The sequence below is a fragment of the Tachyglossus aculeatus genome, chromosome 14 (genome assembly GCF_015852505.1).
Source record: "Tachyglossus aculeatus isolate mTacAcu1 chromosome 14, mTacAcu1.pri, whole genome shotgun sequence".
Lineage (NCBI taxonomy): Eukaryota > Metazoa > Chordata > Mammalia > Monotremata > Tachyglossidae > Tachyglossus > Tachyglossus aculeatus.
In genome coordinates this window covers 20,413,511-20,429,820 of record NC_052079.1, presented here as the reverse complement: position 1 = coordinate 20,429,820, position 16,310 = coordinate 20,413,511, and the positions used below count along the sequence as shown (strand labels likewise).

Genomic DNA, 16,310 nt, shown 5'->3' with positions numbered 1-16,310 from the left:
TTATTCATTCATTTCATTCATTCAATCGTATTTATTGAGCGCTTACTGTGTGCAGAGCACTGTACTAAGCGCTTGAGAAGTACAAGTTGGGAATATATAGAGATGGTTCCTACCCAACAACGGGCTTACAGCCTAGAAGGGGGAGACAAACAAAACAGAACATGTGGACAGGTGTCAAATTTTTATAACTGTTTAGTTCCAGGAAATAAGCTATTCATTTTATCCAACAAGAGGAAGATATCAAGGAGATTTGATTATAAGCAAAACACCACCACTCCCACCCTGCAAAAAAAAAAAAAACCAGAAAAAAAAGCAACAAACCTAAGGAAATTGGACGTAAGATCGCCTTTCAATTCCAGCTAGCTCTCTTACATTTATTTCTGCTAAAGAAATAAGTTAAATAGGGCAGGCACCAGTTTTAGTCCATTTCTCCATGTGCTTTTTTCTTGCTCATTTTGAAGAATTTATCCTTAGTACCTGAAGATAAAGAGGTCTATATACGTTGTAAATGAAAATGGGCTTTGTTACAGATAATCCGTCCGCAACAGTGTGAGGCGGCTTGCTTTCAGTTAAAGGTGATATAAACTTATAAATAGAAATATAAATTATATTGCACCTGGAATGCCCTGTTAAATTTTGGCGGAAACCGTACCCAACAGCCAAACAGACGTGGTGATCGGGTTCGGCTACGATTGTGGACTGACTTTATTGGAGAAAGTTGGGTCAATATTTGATCTGTCACAGTTGTGGGGAAAGCTTTTCGGAACAGTGACTGGTGCCAGAATTCCCGGTTCTCTTGAAAACCGCAGCCGTATGTTCACAGATAAATCGCAGGCTCTTGGAACTTCTGATTTCCTGTCTTTGATCTCTCAATCACTTGTAAAAGCTAGAAGGAAATGTTGGGATTTTGGAGAAAGGGGACAGTAGTTTTGTGAATACCATGGCCTTAGAAAATTTAGTGAAATAATGCAGAGTGCAAATAATCTTTTTTTTAATGGTATCTGTTAAGCTTTTACTATGTGCCAAGTACTGTACTAACCATTGGGGAAGTCACTTAACTTTTCTGTGCCTCAGTTTCCTCATCTGCTTAACGGGGATTACATATCTGTTCTCTTTACTACTTAGACTGCGACCCTGGGAGAAGGTCTGGGTCTGATTTAATTATCCCACCCCAGTAATAATAATGATGGTATTTGTTTAAGTGCTTACTATGTGCCAAGCACTGTTAGATACAGGGTAATCAGGTGGTCCCATGTGCGACTCACAATCTTAATCCCCATTTTACAGATGAGGTAACTGAGGCCCAAAGAAGTGAAGTGACTTGCCTAAAGTCGCACAACTGCCAACTTGTTGCCAACTTGTACTTCCCAAGCGCTTAGTACAGTGCTCTGCACACAGTAAGCGCTCAATAAATACGATTGATTGATTGATTGATTGATTAGAGAAGCAGCATAGCTTAGTGGAAAGAGCCTGGGCTTGGGAGTCAGAGGTTGTAGGTTCTAGTCCCGGCCCTGCCACTTGTTGGTTGTGTTACTCTGGGCAAGTCACTTTACTTCTCTGGGCCTCAGTTACCTCATCTATAAAATGGGGATTAAGACTGTGAGCCCCATGGGACAACCTGATGACCTTGTATCTCCCTCAGCGCTTAGAACAGTGCTTGGCACATAGTAAGCGCTTAACAAATACCAACATTAATATTATTATTATTAATTATTGTATCAGCCTCCTTGGTGACCTCCTGTCTCTCCCCACTCCAGTCTTTACTTCACTCTGCTGCCCGGGTCATTTTGCTACCAAAACATTCAGGCCGTGTTTCCCCACCCCTCAAGAAACTCCAGTGATTGCCCAAGCTGGGGAGGTTACAGGGCGATCAGGTTGTCCCACGGGGGGGCTCACAGTCTTCATCCTCATTTTCCAGATGAGGTAACTGAGGCCCAGAGAGGTGAAGTGACTTGACCAAAGTCACCCAGCTGACAATTGGCGGGGCTGGGATTTGAACCATGACCTCTGACTCCAAAGCCCGGGCTCTTTCCACTGAGCCACACTGCTTCTACAGCCCAGCCCGCACACTTAGCTCTTCTAGGGCTAACTTTCTCTCTGTGCCTCGATTTAACCTATCTCACCACCTACCCCTAACCCACGTCCTGCCTCTGACCAGGAACGTCCTCCCTCCTCAAATCCGACAGGCAATTAATTACTCTCCCCCACTTCAAAGCCTTATTGAGGGCACCTTTCCTCCAAGAGGCCTTCCCAGCCTAAGCCCCCACTCTCCTCCTCTCCCACTCCCTTCTGCGTCTCCTTAACTTGCTTCTTTTATTCTTCACCCCTCCCAGGCCCACGGCACTTATCTGTAATTTATTTATTTGTATTGATATCTGTCTCCCCAGCACTCGGCCGTAAGCACTCGTGGGCAGGGAACGTGTCGTCCTGCATCCTCCCAAGCGTTCGGGGCTGTGGGTTCGTGATAACGAGATTGAGGAAGGGCTAGGGGATGGTAAGGGGTTTCTGTTCGATGCGTGTGTGGAGCTGCAACAACTGGAGTTTCTTTCCAAAGGTTTGGGTTTTTAATAGCTTTGTTTTCGTCGCCCAGCCATTCTGTCGGTCCAATGCTCTAGCAATCAGGAGTCCTGGGTTCTAGCCCCAGTTTTCCAATGGGTTGCACCTCTGCCTCTCTCTCTACCCACTCCGTGCCCCAGTGGGAACACTACTGGCAAGCCACTGACCCTATAATGAATTCTTCTGCACAGGTTCCCGGTCCTGACGTCTTCAGGATAGCTCCCGAAGGCTCGTCTGTCACTCCTGATGGGAGAATACATCGGCTCAGATGGTTTTAATAATAATAATGATGGCATTTGTTAAGTGCTTACTATGTGCAAAGCACTGTTCTAAGCGCCAGGGAGGATACAAGGTCATCAGGTTGTCCCACGTGGGGCTCACAGTCTTCATCTCCGTTTCACAGATGCGGTAACTGAGGCCCAGAGAAGTGACTTGCCCAAAGTCACACAGCTGACAAGTGGCGGAGCCAGGATTTGAACCCGTGACCTCTGACTCCTAAGCCCGGGCTCTTTCCACTGAGCCACGCTGGGTTTCTGTGCTTGGAATTGTGGGGGTTTTTTGCTCATTTTTAAAACTGTTTCCGAAACTGATAAGGTGCTGGCTCTAAAATTCAAGACGTTATTACTAATAATGCATTTCGACAACTCAGGTTGGGGTCACATTAATTCAGGACCAAGGGGGACATGTCATCTTAGAGAAGCAGCGTGGCTTAGTGGAGAGAGCACGGACTTGGGAGTCAGAGGTCGTGGGTTCTAATCCTGCCTCTGCCACTCGTCAGCTGTGTGACTTTGGGCAAGTCACTTAACTTCTCTGGGCCTCAGTTACCTCATCTGTAAAATGGGCTTTAAGACTGTGAGCCCCATGTGGGACAACCTGATGACCTTGTATCTACCCCAGCACTTAGTGCTTAGCACATAGTAAGCACTTAACAAATACCAACATTATTATTATTATGATTATTATCTGGATGGCATAGCCCCGATTTTTTTGTCACCTGAAATATTTGGCTAATTGAGATCCATCCACGTTGCTTTTAGGGCCTGGATTATCTGTATTTAATAATAACAATAATGATGATGGCATTTATTAAGCACTTACTACGTGCAAAGCACTGTTCTAAGCACTGGGGAGGTTACAAGGTGATAAGGTTGTCCAACGGGGGGCCTCACAATCTTAATTCCCATTTTACAGATGAGGTAACTGAGGCACAGAGTAGTTAAGTGACTTGCCCAAAGTCACACAGCTGACAATTGGCGGAGCCGGGATTTGAACCCATGACCTCTGACTCCAAAGCCAGTGCTCTTTCCACTGAGCCACGCTGCTTCTCTCAATTTGTATTTATTTGTATTATTCATTTATCTATGATGTCTGCTTCCCCTTCTAGACTGCTCACTGTGGGCGAAATGCGTCTGCCAACTCTGTTGTATTTTCCTAAGCGTTTAGTACAGTGCTCTGCACACAGCAAGTGCTCAGTAAATACAATGGATTGATTGATTGCTAGATAATTTGCTTATGTAGACTTGCTCTCATTTCTTTTATGGTATTTGTTAAGTGCTGACTGTGTGCCAGGCACTGTAGTAAGCGCTGTGGTAGATACAAAGCTAATCAGAATCAATCAATCAGTCAATCAATAGTATTTATTGAGCGCTTACCGTGTGCAGAGCACTGTACTAAGCGCTTGGGAAGTACAAGCTGGCAACATATAGAGACAGTCCCTACCCAACAGCAGGCTCACAGTCTAAAAGGGGGAGACAGAGAAGAAAACCAAACATACTAACAAAATAAAATAAATAGAACAGATATGTGCAGTCCATGTCCCACATGGGGCTCAGTCTGGATCCCCATTTTACAGATGAGGTAACTGAGGCCCAGAGAAGTTAAATGATTTGCCCAAGGTCACACAGCAGACAAGTGGTGGATTGGCCATTAGAACCCAGGTCCTTCTGGTCCCAGGACCGTTCATTCATTCATTCATTCAGTCGTATTTATTGAGCGCTTACTGTGTGCAGAGCACTGTACTAAGCGCTTGGGAAGTACAAGTCGGCAACATACAGAGACGGTCGCTACCCAACAACGGGCTCACAGTCGAGAAGGGGGAGACAGACAACAAACGAAAACATATTAACAAAATAAAATAGATAGAATAGTAAAACCCGCTCTCTGTCCACCAGGCCATGCTGCTTCCTGGGGAAATGCCCTTATTTAAAAACAATTTCAATTTGAAAGTGTAATTTAAAATAATTTAGAACCAAACCAAAACTCCCTGAGATGCCAGTTGAACTTCCATTTGGGGCAGGCCCAGCAGACTGAGAGCGGTCGGCGTGGTGTAAGATAACATTGGTCACGAACTGCAGAAGCAACTAGACATCTGCTTTTGCGAACAGTAATATAGCTGAAATACTCTTTACATTTTACGGTTACATTTTATTACAAATTCTTTTTTATTTGGTACACCAATAGAAAAGGAAGAATGTAATCTATTTACAGACACTTTACATTTACATATATTACATACAGATAACAAATGTAGTAAAATTAGACAAAAGAATGCAATACTTAAGTATCAGGATGCAGCTGTACATGGTTTATTGTCATGTTCCTTACGAGTTATTATAGCTTTACTGTAGTAATAAATACAGTTCCATATTTACACATCTTATAAAAAAATCTCATTAATGCACTTTTCCAATTCTAAGTTAAAACGTCTGATCAAAATATTTCGAACATGCTTATAAAAATAAACGCACCATTTGGTTCGGATGTTTTACAGACTTATAGAGCTCTGATAAAAGAAACGTGAATCCATCTTCTAAGACTTTATTTCGCCTCGCAAACATCTTACATATGTATTCAATATGGCCAAGCCGAGAAGGAATGCCACTGACATCCCGCTGATCAGAACAGATGAAAAACAGTTAAGCCAAGCTAAAGGACAAGATAACATGCGTGGTTGTTTAATCTGGAATGTCAAGTTTCATTTTCTAGCTACATGTTGCACTCCTGAAAGTGCTACACGGATTGAGAAGACAACCACGACTTACTTAACATTTGTCACTTCTGCATTCCGTCATCTTCCAAGGCGTCCATCCATCCAAATCAATTAATTAAGCCCTTACTGAAAAAAAAAAAAAAGAAAATCGTATTTTCTAGGTGTGTCCCTTGCCAGTAATGGCCTTTGAAACCTGCAAATCCAGTTTTAGTCACCAAGGGAGCTCCGCGGGCCCAACAGAAACCATCTTTACTTGATTGACTTGATGGAAATTTGGATTCATTTAGCCCGGGAAATGTCCAACCACGCTTTAAATCAGTCTTGAAACAAAAAGCAGTTGCTCTGAAAAAACAAATTTTGGATCCCGTCCTGATTCCTATACTGTCAGGGGACAGGAGAGATGAGCCGAGTCGGGTATTTCACCAAAGGTGAGTGTTTCCCTAGTTTCTTCATTTTCTTAATACCGAGGTCTACTTTGGGCAGCCCTTCTCCTTCCAGTTAGTTTGAGAAGTTTTAGAAGAGCTTCAGGAGCTCATTTTTTTGAGGAATAGTTTCTTGAGTTGACAGGCCTAGAATGATCCCACCAAAAACCTACCAGGAATTCTCGAATGACACTTGGGTCTACTGCCTGCGATCGACGCTGTGGTAAAAATATCTCCCAAGTCATTAATCGGAGGAGTTCTCAACAGGCCTCTTGCTCACTCGTCCTTCTTCCCCGGAGCTGGGGAGTTTCGGAGTGTTTCCATGTCAGTCGTTCATCTGAGTTTCTGGTCTCAGATACCGTTTTCGGAGGTGGGCCTGAGGAATAGCCTCCCTCTCCGTCGCCTGCTCCGCCAACTTTAGAAGTGCCAACTCTCTTTCGTCCACTTGAATCAGAGACAGGGCACAAATGCCACAGACGAAAGAGCGCAGCTTTCGGTCATCGGACAAGATGGTGGCGTTCGGGAAGCGGAGGATCTGCTGTAGGAGGCTCTTGGAAAGGTCACCAGGGCTTGAGTGGAATCACAGGACTGCTTCTCCACATCATCAGAGTTCACCGAGATCAGGCTGGTGTGATTCGCTCTTCTCCAGAAGAGAGTCTGTTTTCGGAGGCTGCCTATGTCCTCTTTAAAATGTGGATTGAAGAGTATGTAAAGGAGTGGGTTCAGGCAGGCGGGTAAGGGGACAATCACCAGGAGAATGGATTTGATCACTTCGGGGCTGATAAACGTGAGGTTTAATAAGGTGGAAAAGGACAAGAAGGCCACAGGAGAGTAGAGTATACAGTTGGTGAAGAGTAACAGGGCTACGTGTTTCACCATTGAGCAGTCCAGAACCGTCTCTAGTTCACGCTTTTCCACGCTGCAGTAGAGTCTGGTGTAGGCGATGGTCATCACGAGGAAGCAAAGGGAATTCAGCAAGACTAGGGCCACCATATAACCCGTGGGGTTGGGCTCTCCAAAACGCCAGGGTAGACAGAGCGGGGAAGTGCCGCCGTATTCACGGCCCCCGAACAATGGGACCGCCGCGATACACAGGGCCAACAGAAAGCAGAGGAGGGCGGTTATTTTCAGGCCGGAAAGAGAGGCTTTCGTCGCCAGCTTTGCCGAACACCTGACAGAGAAACTTCGCTCAAGGGTCGCCAGGGTAAGTAGGAAAATAGACGTCTCTGAGGCGAAAGTGTTCAGAAAACCTGTGATCTGACAGCCCACCCAACTCTCCCACCACGCACCGTATTGTTCAAATCTGCCAAAAGTGAATGCATCCACAATGGCCAAAACGCTGCTGGAGGCGCCGGTTAAAGCGTTCACCACCGCCATCAGTCCAATTAAAAGTTTGATGGAAGAAATGCCCAGGGGAGCTCTAAAGACCGTCGAGATCACCAGGGTGTTGCAGATAAAGGCCAACCAGACTATGGTCCATACTCCGATCCGGATAAGCCAGCTACCAAACAGGTGGTCACACGGTTTGAAGGGCCCTGAAACGACAAAAGAGAGAGAGGGAAAAAAATCCGGGTCCACGTGTGGTTCAAATAATAATTCTCGGCTTTCTTTTCATTCCTCTTTTTAGGAGCTTGGACCGAAATGGGAGGGAGGAGATAATAATAATAATAATGATGGTATTTGTTAAGCACTTACTATAATAATAATAATGTTGGTATTTGTTAAGCGCTTACTATGCGCCAAGCACTGTTCTAAGCGCTGGGGTAGATACAAGGTCATCGGGTTGTCCCCTGTGGGGCTCACAGTCTTCATCCCCATTTTACAGATGAGGGAACTGCGGCCCAGAGAAGTGAAGTGACTTGCCCAAGGTCACACAGCTGACAAGTGGCGGAGTCGGGATTAGAACCCACGACCTCTGGCTCCCCAGCCCGGGCTCTTTCCACTGAGCCACGCTGCTTCTCTACTTACTATGTGCAAAGCACTGTTCTAAGCGCTGGGGGGGATACAAGGTGATCAGGTGGTCCCACGTGGGGATCAGCCCCATTTTCCAGATGAGGGAACTGAGGCCCAGAGGAGTGAAGTGACTTGCCCGAAGTCACCCAGCTGACAGTCGGCGGAGTCGGGATTTGAACCCATGACCTCTGACTCCGAAGCCCGGGCTCCTTCCACTGAGCCACGCTCCGGGATGCGGTCATGGGTGCAGTGGAGTCCAGCAAGGGTTTTATGAGGTTGGTGGAGGTTCTTGAGGAGTCGGGAAAGTAGGGATGGGCAGGGGATTTGAGGAGGGAGTTCAAAGTCTGTAGCAACTGGAGAGGGCATTGGGCATGGATGTCGATAAGGTTGAAGAAATAATTTTGTTGGGCAGAGCACAGCGCGGTTTAAAAGCAGAAAAGGATAAATTTGAAGTGGACAAGGTTGGCCTGATATGTAGATTTTCGCCAGCAGCCTCCTGAGGCTCACGTAGAGGAGAGAAGGAAGGGAACTGTGAAGGTGATCCAGGGCTATGGGTTAGCGGTACCGACAATCAGTCAATCAATCAATCAATGGTATTTATTGAGCGCTTACTATGTGCAGAGCACTGTACTAAGCGCTTGGGAAGTACAAATTGGCAACATATAGAGACAGTCCCTACCCAACAGTGGGCTCCCAGTCTAAAAGGGGGAGACAGAGAACAGAACCGAACATACTAACAAAATAAAATAAATAGATATGTACAAGTAAAATAAATAGAGTAATAAATATGTACAAACATATATACATATATACAGGTGCTGTGGGGAAGGGAAGGAGGTAAGATGGGGGGGATGGAGAGGGGGACGAGGGGGAGAGGAAGGAAGGGGCTCAGTCTGGGAAGGCCTCTTGGAGGAGGTGAGCGAGGCCCGGCACGGGGCTGTAGTTGCCCCCGTCACACTCTACAGAGAAGCAGCATGACCTAGTGGGAAGAGCACGGGCCCCGGGGGTCGGCCGACCTGGGTTCTAATCCTGGCTTCACCTCCTGTCTGCCGGCTGATCTTGGGTCAAGCCGCGAAATTTCTCCGTGCCTCAGTTACCTCGGAGAAGCAGCGCGGCTCAGTGGAAAGAGCCCGGGCTTTGGAGGCAGAGGTCATGGGTCCGAAGCCCGGCTCTGCCAATTGTCAGCTGCGTGGCTCAGGGCAAGTCCCTTAACTTCTCTGGGCCTCAGCTGGAAAATGGGGATTAAAAGTGTGAGCCCCCCGTGGGACAACCTGATCACCTTGTAACCTCCCCAGCGCTTAGAACAGTGCTTTGCACATAGTAAGCGCTTAATAAATGCTATTATTATTATTATTATCTTTAAAATGGGGATTAAATACCTGAACTCCCTCTGACTACGAGGCCCATGTTGGACGGGCTCTGTGTCCAGCTTATTTGTGCTAACCACAACACTTAGTACAGTGCTTGGCACATCTTCTTCAAATGCCATCGAGTCGTTTCGGACCCATAGCCGCTCCACGGACACACCCTCTTCACAACGTCCCATCTTTTATCATAAAGTCATTCTGGTGTGCGTGTCCACAGAGTTTTCTTGGTAAAGGTATGGAAGTGGTTTACCGCTGCCTTCCGCGCTGTAAAAACCGCGTCTCCGCCGCAGTGTTTTGATCTCTTGAACGCAAGTGAATCGATTTTGTCGGCTTGGCGCACGGTAAGTGGTTTTCTTTTTACGCTACCTGTTAAGCGCTTCCGACGTGCCAGGCACTGTACTAAGCACTGCATTAGATGGAAACGAATCAGGTTGGGCACAGTCCATGTCCCACGCGGGGCTCCCAGTCTGAATCCCCATTTTGTAATCCTTTCTGTAGATAAGGTGACTGAGGCACGGAGAAGTGACGTGACTCGCCCAAGGTCACACGGCCGACAAGTGGCGGGGCCGGGATTAGGACCCAGGTCTTTCGGACTCTGAGGTCCTTGCCCTGTGCACTAGGCCAGTCTGTTCCTAGTGGAAAGAGCATTTAACAAGCAAGTATTTAACAAATACCACAGTTATCATCACTATTATTGCTTGCCACGCAAGCACAGACCTCGGAGCACAGGCCTCGGAGTCAGAAGGTCACGGGTTCTAATCCCGGCTCCACCATTTGTCTGCTGGGTGACCTTGGGCCGGCCACTTGACTTCTCTGGGCCTCAGTTACCTCATCTGGAAAATGGGGATTGAGACTGTGGGCTCCACATGGGGCAGGGACTGCGTCTAACCTGGTTTGCTGGTATCCACCCCAGTGCTTAGTACAGTGCCTCGCACGTAGTAAGCGCTTAACAAATAGCAGCAGCAGCTGTGGGGATGGAGGGGAAGTTGTGCAGGGGGGAGAGGGGCATAGGCTTGGGCCCGTGTGAGTAGGGATAAGAGGAGGGTAGTAGGTAGTCCCCTGCTACTCTCTCCCTCCATTCCAGGGTGTCCATTATGCTTCCCCCGACTTGACGCCATGCTGGGCTTACTGCAGGAGCAGATGACAGACATCTTGGACGCCTCAGGTAGGGGCCGACCCCTGTGGGGGCTAATCTGTGCCATAATAATAATTGCGGTATTTGTTAAGCCCTTACTATGTGCCAGGCACTGTACTAAGTGCTGGGGTGGATACAGGCAAATCGGGTTAGACACAGTCCCTGTCCCACGTGGGGCCACACAGGCTCAGTCCCCATTTTACAGATGAGGTAACTTGAGGCACAGAGAATAATAATAATGAAATAATGATTCATTCAATTGTATTTACTGAGCGCTTACCGTGTGCAGAGCACTGTACTAAGCACTTGGGAAGTACAAGTCGGCAACTTATAGAGATGGTTCCTACCCAACAACGGGCTCACAGTCCAAACGGGCTCTGTTAAGTGCTTACTATGTGCCAAGCACTGTTCTAAGCACTGGGATAGATACAAGGTAATCAGGTTGTCCCATGTGGGGCTCACAGTCTTAATCCCCATTTTACAAATAAGGTAACTGAGGCACAGAGAGTAATAATAATAATAATGATGATGGTATTTGTTAGGTGCTTACCATGTGCCAAGCACTGTTCTAAGCACTGGGATAGATACAAGGTAATCAGGTTGTCCCATGTGGGGCTCACAGTCTTAATCCCCATTTTACAAATAAGGTAACTGAGACACAGAGAGTAATAATAATAATAATGATGATGGTATTTGTTAGGTGCTTACCATGTGCCAAGCACTGTTCTAAGCACTGGGGTAGATACAAGATGATCAGGTTGTCCCACGTGGGGCTCACAGTCTTAATCCCCATTTTACAGATGAGGTAACTGAGGCACAGAGAATAATAATAATGATGATGATGGTATTTGTTAAGTGCTTACTATGTGCCAAGCATTGCTACAAGCGATGGGGTAGATACAAGGTGATCAGGTTGTCCCACGTGGGGCTCAGTCTTAATCCCCATTTTCCAGATGAAGTCACTGAGGCCCAGAGAAGTTAAGTGACTTGCCATCTGGTCCACAGCCCCCATCCAACAGCCCGCAGTTCCCCCAGTTCTGCCCTCGGCCTGACGCATCAACCGGGAAGAGCGGTCGCCCTCCTCCTCACATCACCTGCCTAGCGGCAGGAGCCCAAAACTAACAACAGCTGGTTAGAAATCAATCAATCAATCGTATTTATTGAGCGCTTACTGTGTGCAGAGCACTGTACTAAGCGCTTGGGAAGTCCAAGTTGGCGACATATAGAGACAGTCCCTACCCAACAGTGGGCTCACAGTCTAGAAGGGGGAGACAGTCTAGAAGGGGGAGACAGTCTAGAAAGGCATCTGGTTCCGAATAATAACTTCCCATATCATCATCAATCGTATTTATTGAGCGCTTACTGTGTGCAGAGCACTGTACTAAGCGCTTGGGAAGTCCAAGTTGGCGACATATAGAGACAGTTCCTACCCAACAGTGGGCTCACAGTCTAGAAGGGGGAGACAGTCTAGAAGGGGGAGACAGTCTAGAAAGGCATCTGGTTCCGAATAATAACTTCCCATATCATCATCAATCGTATTTATTGAGCGCTTACTGTGTGCAGAGCACTGTACTAAGCGCTTGGGAAGTCCAAGTTGGCAACATATAGAGACAGTCCCTACCCAACAGTGGGCTCACAGTCTAGAAGGGGGAGACAGTCTAGAAGGGGGAGACAGTCTAGAAAGGCATCTGGTTCCGAATAATAACTTCCCATATCATCATCAATCGTATTTATTGAGCGCTTACTGTGTGCAGAGCACTGTACTAAGCGCTTGGGAAGTCCAAGTTGGCGACATAAGAGACAGTTCCTACCCAACAGTGGGCTCACAGTCTAGAAGGGGGAGACAGTCTAGAAGGGGGAGACAGTCTAGAAAGGCATCTGGTTCCGAATAATGACTTCCCATGTCATCATCAATCGTATTTATTGAGCGCTTACTGTGTGCAGAGCACTGTACTAAGCGCTTGGGAAGTCCAAGTTGGCGACATATAGAGACAGTTCCTACCCAACAGTGGGCTCACAGTCTAGAAGGGGGAGACAGTCTAGAAGGGGGAGACAGTCTAGAAAGGCATCTGGTTCCGAATAATGACTTCCCATGTCATCATCAATCGTATTTATTGAGCGCTTACTGTGTGCAGAGCACTGGACTAAGCGCTTGGGAAGTCCAAGTTGGCAACATATACAGACAGTCCCTACCCAACAGTGGGTTCACAGTCTAGAAGGGGGAGACAGTCTAGAAGGGGGAGACAGTCTAGAGAGGCATCTGGTTCCGAATAATAACTTCCCGTGTCATCATCAATCATATTTATTGAGCGCTTACTGTGTGCAGAGCACTGTACTAAGCGCTTGGGAAGTACAAGTTGGCAACGTATAGAGACAGTCCCTACCTAACAGTGGGCTTAGAGTCTAGAAGGGGGAGACAGTCTAGAAGGGGGAGACAGTCTAGAAAGGCATCTGGTTCCGAATAATGACTTCCCATGTCATCATCAATCGTATTTATTGAGCGCTTACTGTGTGCAGAGCACTGTACTAAGCGCTTGGGAAGTACAAGTTGGCAACATATAGAGACAGTCCCTACCCAACAGTGGGCTCACAGTCTAGAAGGGGGAGACAGCCTAGAAAGGCATCTGGTTCCCAATAATGACTTCCCATATGCCATTCCGGCCTTCGTCGTTTTGCCGGTGCCGCCAACTGAAGCGAACCGTTCCTCTTTCCCATCTGTGGGTGACAAAGTCTCCTTTTGGGTTTACACTGTTTGTCTCTGGAGGTGTCACCAACAAATTGGCTCTCGCATTAAGACCATCCCATCTGGAGACGTCCCCGACCGGCCTAATTTAAGCAGGACGGGCTGAAATTTCGGGGCCCGTCCCCCTTCCCGCTCTAAGTTCCGCAGAACACTTTATGCTCTGAAAGACCTCTTCGTTATTTAGCGCTTCCTGTGTGTCACGCACAGTTTTAAGCACGGGGGTAGATAAATGATAATCAGGTTGGACACAGTCCCCGTAGGCAAGCGGTGGAGCTGGGATTAGAACCCAGGTGATCTGATTCCTAGGCTTGTGGTCTTTCCACTAGGCCACACTGCTTCCCCAAAGACCTAAAGAAAAAAAATACCCTTGACAGATGCATGAATCTTGTATCCCGATACACAGGAGACGTGGGCCTGTGTCGACACCCGTCTCCTTCCATGCAGGCCTGGGACTCTCAGTAATCAAGGGGGGTGAACGGTGGGCATTTTCTGAGCCTCAGGCTCAGGGGTTGAGGGTAGTGTGAGCCCCAAGAGACATCCCCGTGGCCCCAGAGGGACGTGGAAAAAGAGGCGGCAGAAAGTGGGTGTTCTCCTCAGTGTCCTTTTGGTCCTCCTCCTTGTCTGCCACACTTCCCCCATCTCTACCTTCCTCCTTGCTTCCTTCCCTCCCACCTCCCTCCCTCTTTGCTCTTCTATAATAATAATTATGGTATTGGTAAAGCGCTTACTATGTGTCAAGTGCTGTTGTAAGCGCTGGGGTAGATACAGAGCCACGTGGGGCTCACAGTCTTAATCCCCATTTTACAGATGAGGTAACTGAGGCACGGAGATATGAAGTGTCTCGCCCAGGGTCAACGGCAGACAAGTGGCGGAGCTGGGATTAGAATCCATGTCCTTTGACCCCCAAGCCCCGGCTCTTTCCACTAAGCCACACTGCTTCTCTATTATGCTGCTTCTTCTCTGCTATTAGCCCCACTTTCCCTTGCCTTGCCTGTCCCCATTCTTCCTTTTTCCCTTCTCCACTTCTTTTCTTTCCTTCTTGTGCGGTCACTCTAGATTCCATCTACATTTTCAACAGATAATGAATCTTCCCCGGAACACTGCCACTAGGCACCATCGCCGTGTTTTCCAAAGACAGTGAAATTCCAGTATAATGATTCAAAGGATAATCTCTTTGAAATTTCTGCAGGTTACAACTATGAAACATGCATCCGTGAACACAGGTTTCCGATCATTCTCTACCTGGACGCGGTGAGCACTGCACAGAATGATCAACCTTCAGATCTTCCTCGAAGTCAAGCAGAAAATCCTCAAATTCGCGTTCATCTGCGGAGGAGAGACGCGCCTGTGAGTTACATCCCATCCGTATTGGCATATCTCATTCATGCGTTATAGATAATTGACCTTTGTTTGCAAAGAGGATGTCACTGGGGATGATGAGAATTTGGATGGTGATGATAACAATGATGACAGTGGTTACATTCTATGGAATTAGAGTCCTCAAAAATGCTATTTTTGGTGACAGGGAAACCTTTATATGACTTGACTTTGATAAGCGCAGCTGTCGAGAGTACAATGAAAATGTTACGGAACCCATTTCATTGGATTGAAAATGCTTAATGAAAGGTTGGATACCAAATACAAATCCATCAATGGTATTGAGCGCTTATTGTGTGCAGAACATTCATTTATTCATTCTGTTGTATTTACCGTGTGCTAACCGTGTGTCAAACGCTATACTAAGTGCTCGGAAAATACAATTCAGCACTGTACTAAGTATTTGGGAGAGTTCAATACCATAGAATTGGTTTTAATGTTTCCTGCCCTTGAGGAGCTTACAGTCTAGTGAGGGAGAGTAAATTACAGGTAGGCGATGCAGGAGTATAGAAGGGTATGTTCCTAAGCATTGTCGGGCTGAATGTCAAAGTGCTTAGGGTGTATGGACCCAAAGGAATAGGTAACATGGAAGGGAGGAAGAACAGAGTGGGAAGAGGAGAGGTTAATCAGTCAATCAGTGGTATTTATTGAGCGCTTACTGTGTGCAGAGCACTGTACGAAGCACTTGGGAGAGTACAATATAACAGAGTTCATTCATTCACTCAATCGTATTTATTGAGTGCTAACTGTGCGCAGAGCACTGTACTAAGTGCTTGGAAAGTACAATTCAGCCTTTCAGCAATACGATTCAGTCTTTATTGATCACCTGCATGTAGAACAATTGTACTAAGAGCCTGGAAGAATACACTGGAGATAGAAGGGGTGACTGTTGCCCACGATCTAGCGGGAGAAGCAGACGTAAAATCGTTTCCAAGCAGAAGGAAGACGGACTCAAACACTAGAGCATGTAAATCGGTGTGTTCCAAAGTGCTACAGGGAGTTCAGGTTGAGAGTGCCAAAGTGCTGAGATGATAATAGGGAAGAAATGACTTGGGGAGAAGGAAAACGGAAGCCTCTTGGAGAAGGTGGGATTTCGAAGGGCTTTGAAGATGGGGAGTGGTGAGATCTAGCAGATTTGAAAGGAGAGGATGTGCAGGCAGGAGAAAGAGTAATAATGATAATAATAATGATGGCATTTATTAAGTGCTTACTATGGGCAAAGCACTGTTCTAAGTGCTGGGGAGGTTGCAAGGTAATCAGGTTGTCCCACGGGGGGCTCATAGTCTTAATCTCCATTTTCCAGATGAGGGAACTGAGGCCCAGAGAAGTTAAGTGCCTTGCCCAAAGTCACACAGCTGACAATTGGCAGAGCCGGGATTTGAACCCATGACCTCTGACTCATCATCATCATCATCAATCGTATTTATTGAGCGCTTACTATGTGCAGAGCACTGTACTAAGCGCTTGGGAAGTACAAATTGGCAACATATAGAGACAGTCCCTACCCAACAGTGGGCTCACAGTCTAAAAGGGGGAGACAGAGAACAAAACCAAGCATACTAACAAAATAAAATAAATAGAATAGATATGTACAAATAAAATAAATAAATAAATAAATAGAGTAATAAATATGTACAAACATATATACATATATACAGGTGCTGTGGGGAAGGGAAGGAGGTAAGATGGGGGGATGGAGAGGGGGATGAGGGGGAGAGGAAGGAAGGGGCTCAGTCTGGGAAGGCCTCCTGGAGGAGGTGAGCTCTCA

The 16,310-nt window shown here is 46.8% G+C and overlaps 1 protein-coding gene across 1 annotated transcript in view; it reads right to left on the bottom strand.

The window, feature by feature from the left end:
* Window positions 1–5,006: 5,006 nt before the first annotated feature.
* The window catches only part of LGR5 (leucine rich repeat containing G protein-coupled receptor 5), a 94,574-nt gene continuing 83,270 nt past the window's right edge, over window positions 5,007–16,310 (bottom strand). Inside the window, exons 17-18 of the mRNA XM_038756789.1 lie at window positions 14,408–14,491; window positions 5,007–7,502 (exon numbers count right to left, since the gene is read on the bottom strand). Coding sequence (XP_038612717.1) covers window positions 6,418–7,502; window positions 14,408–14,491 — 1,169 coding nt within the window. The 3' untranslated portion in view covers window positions 5,007–6,417. The remainder of the gene's footprint in view (window positions 7,503–14,407; window positions 14,492–16,310) is intronic.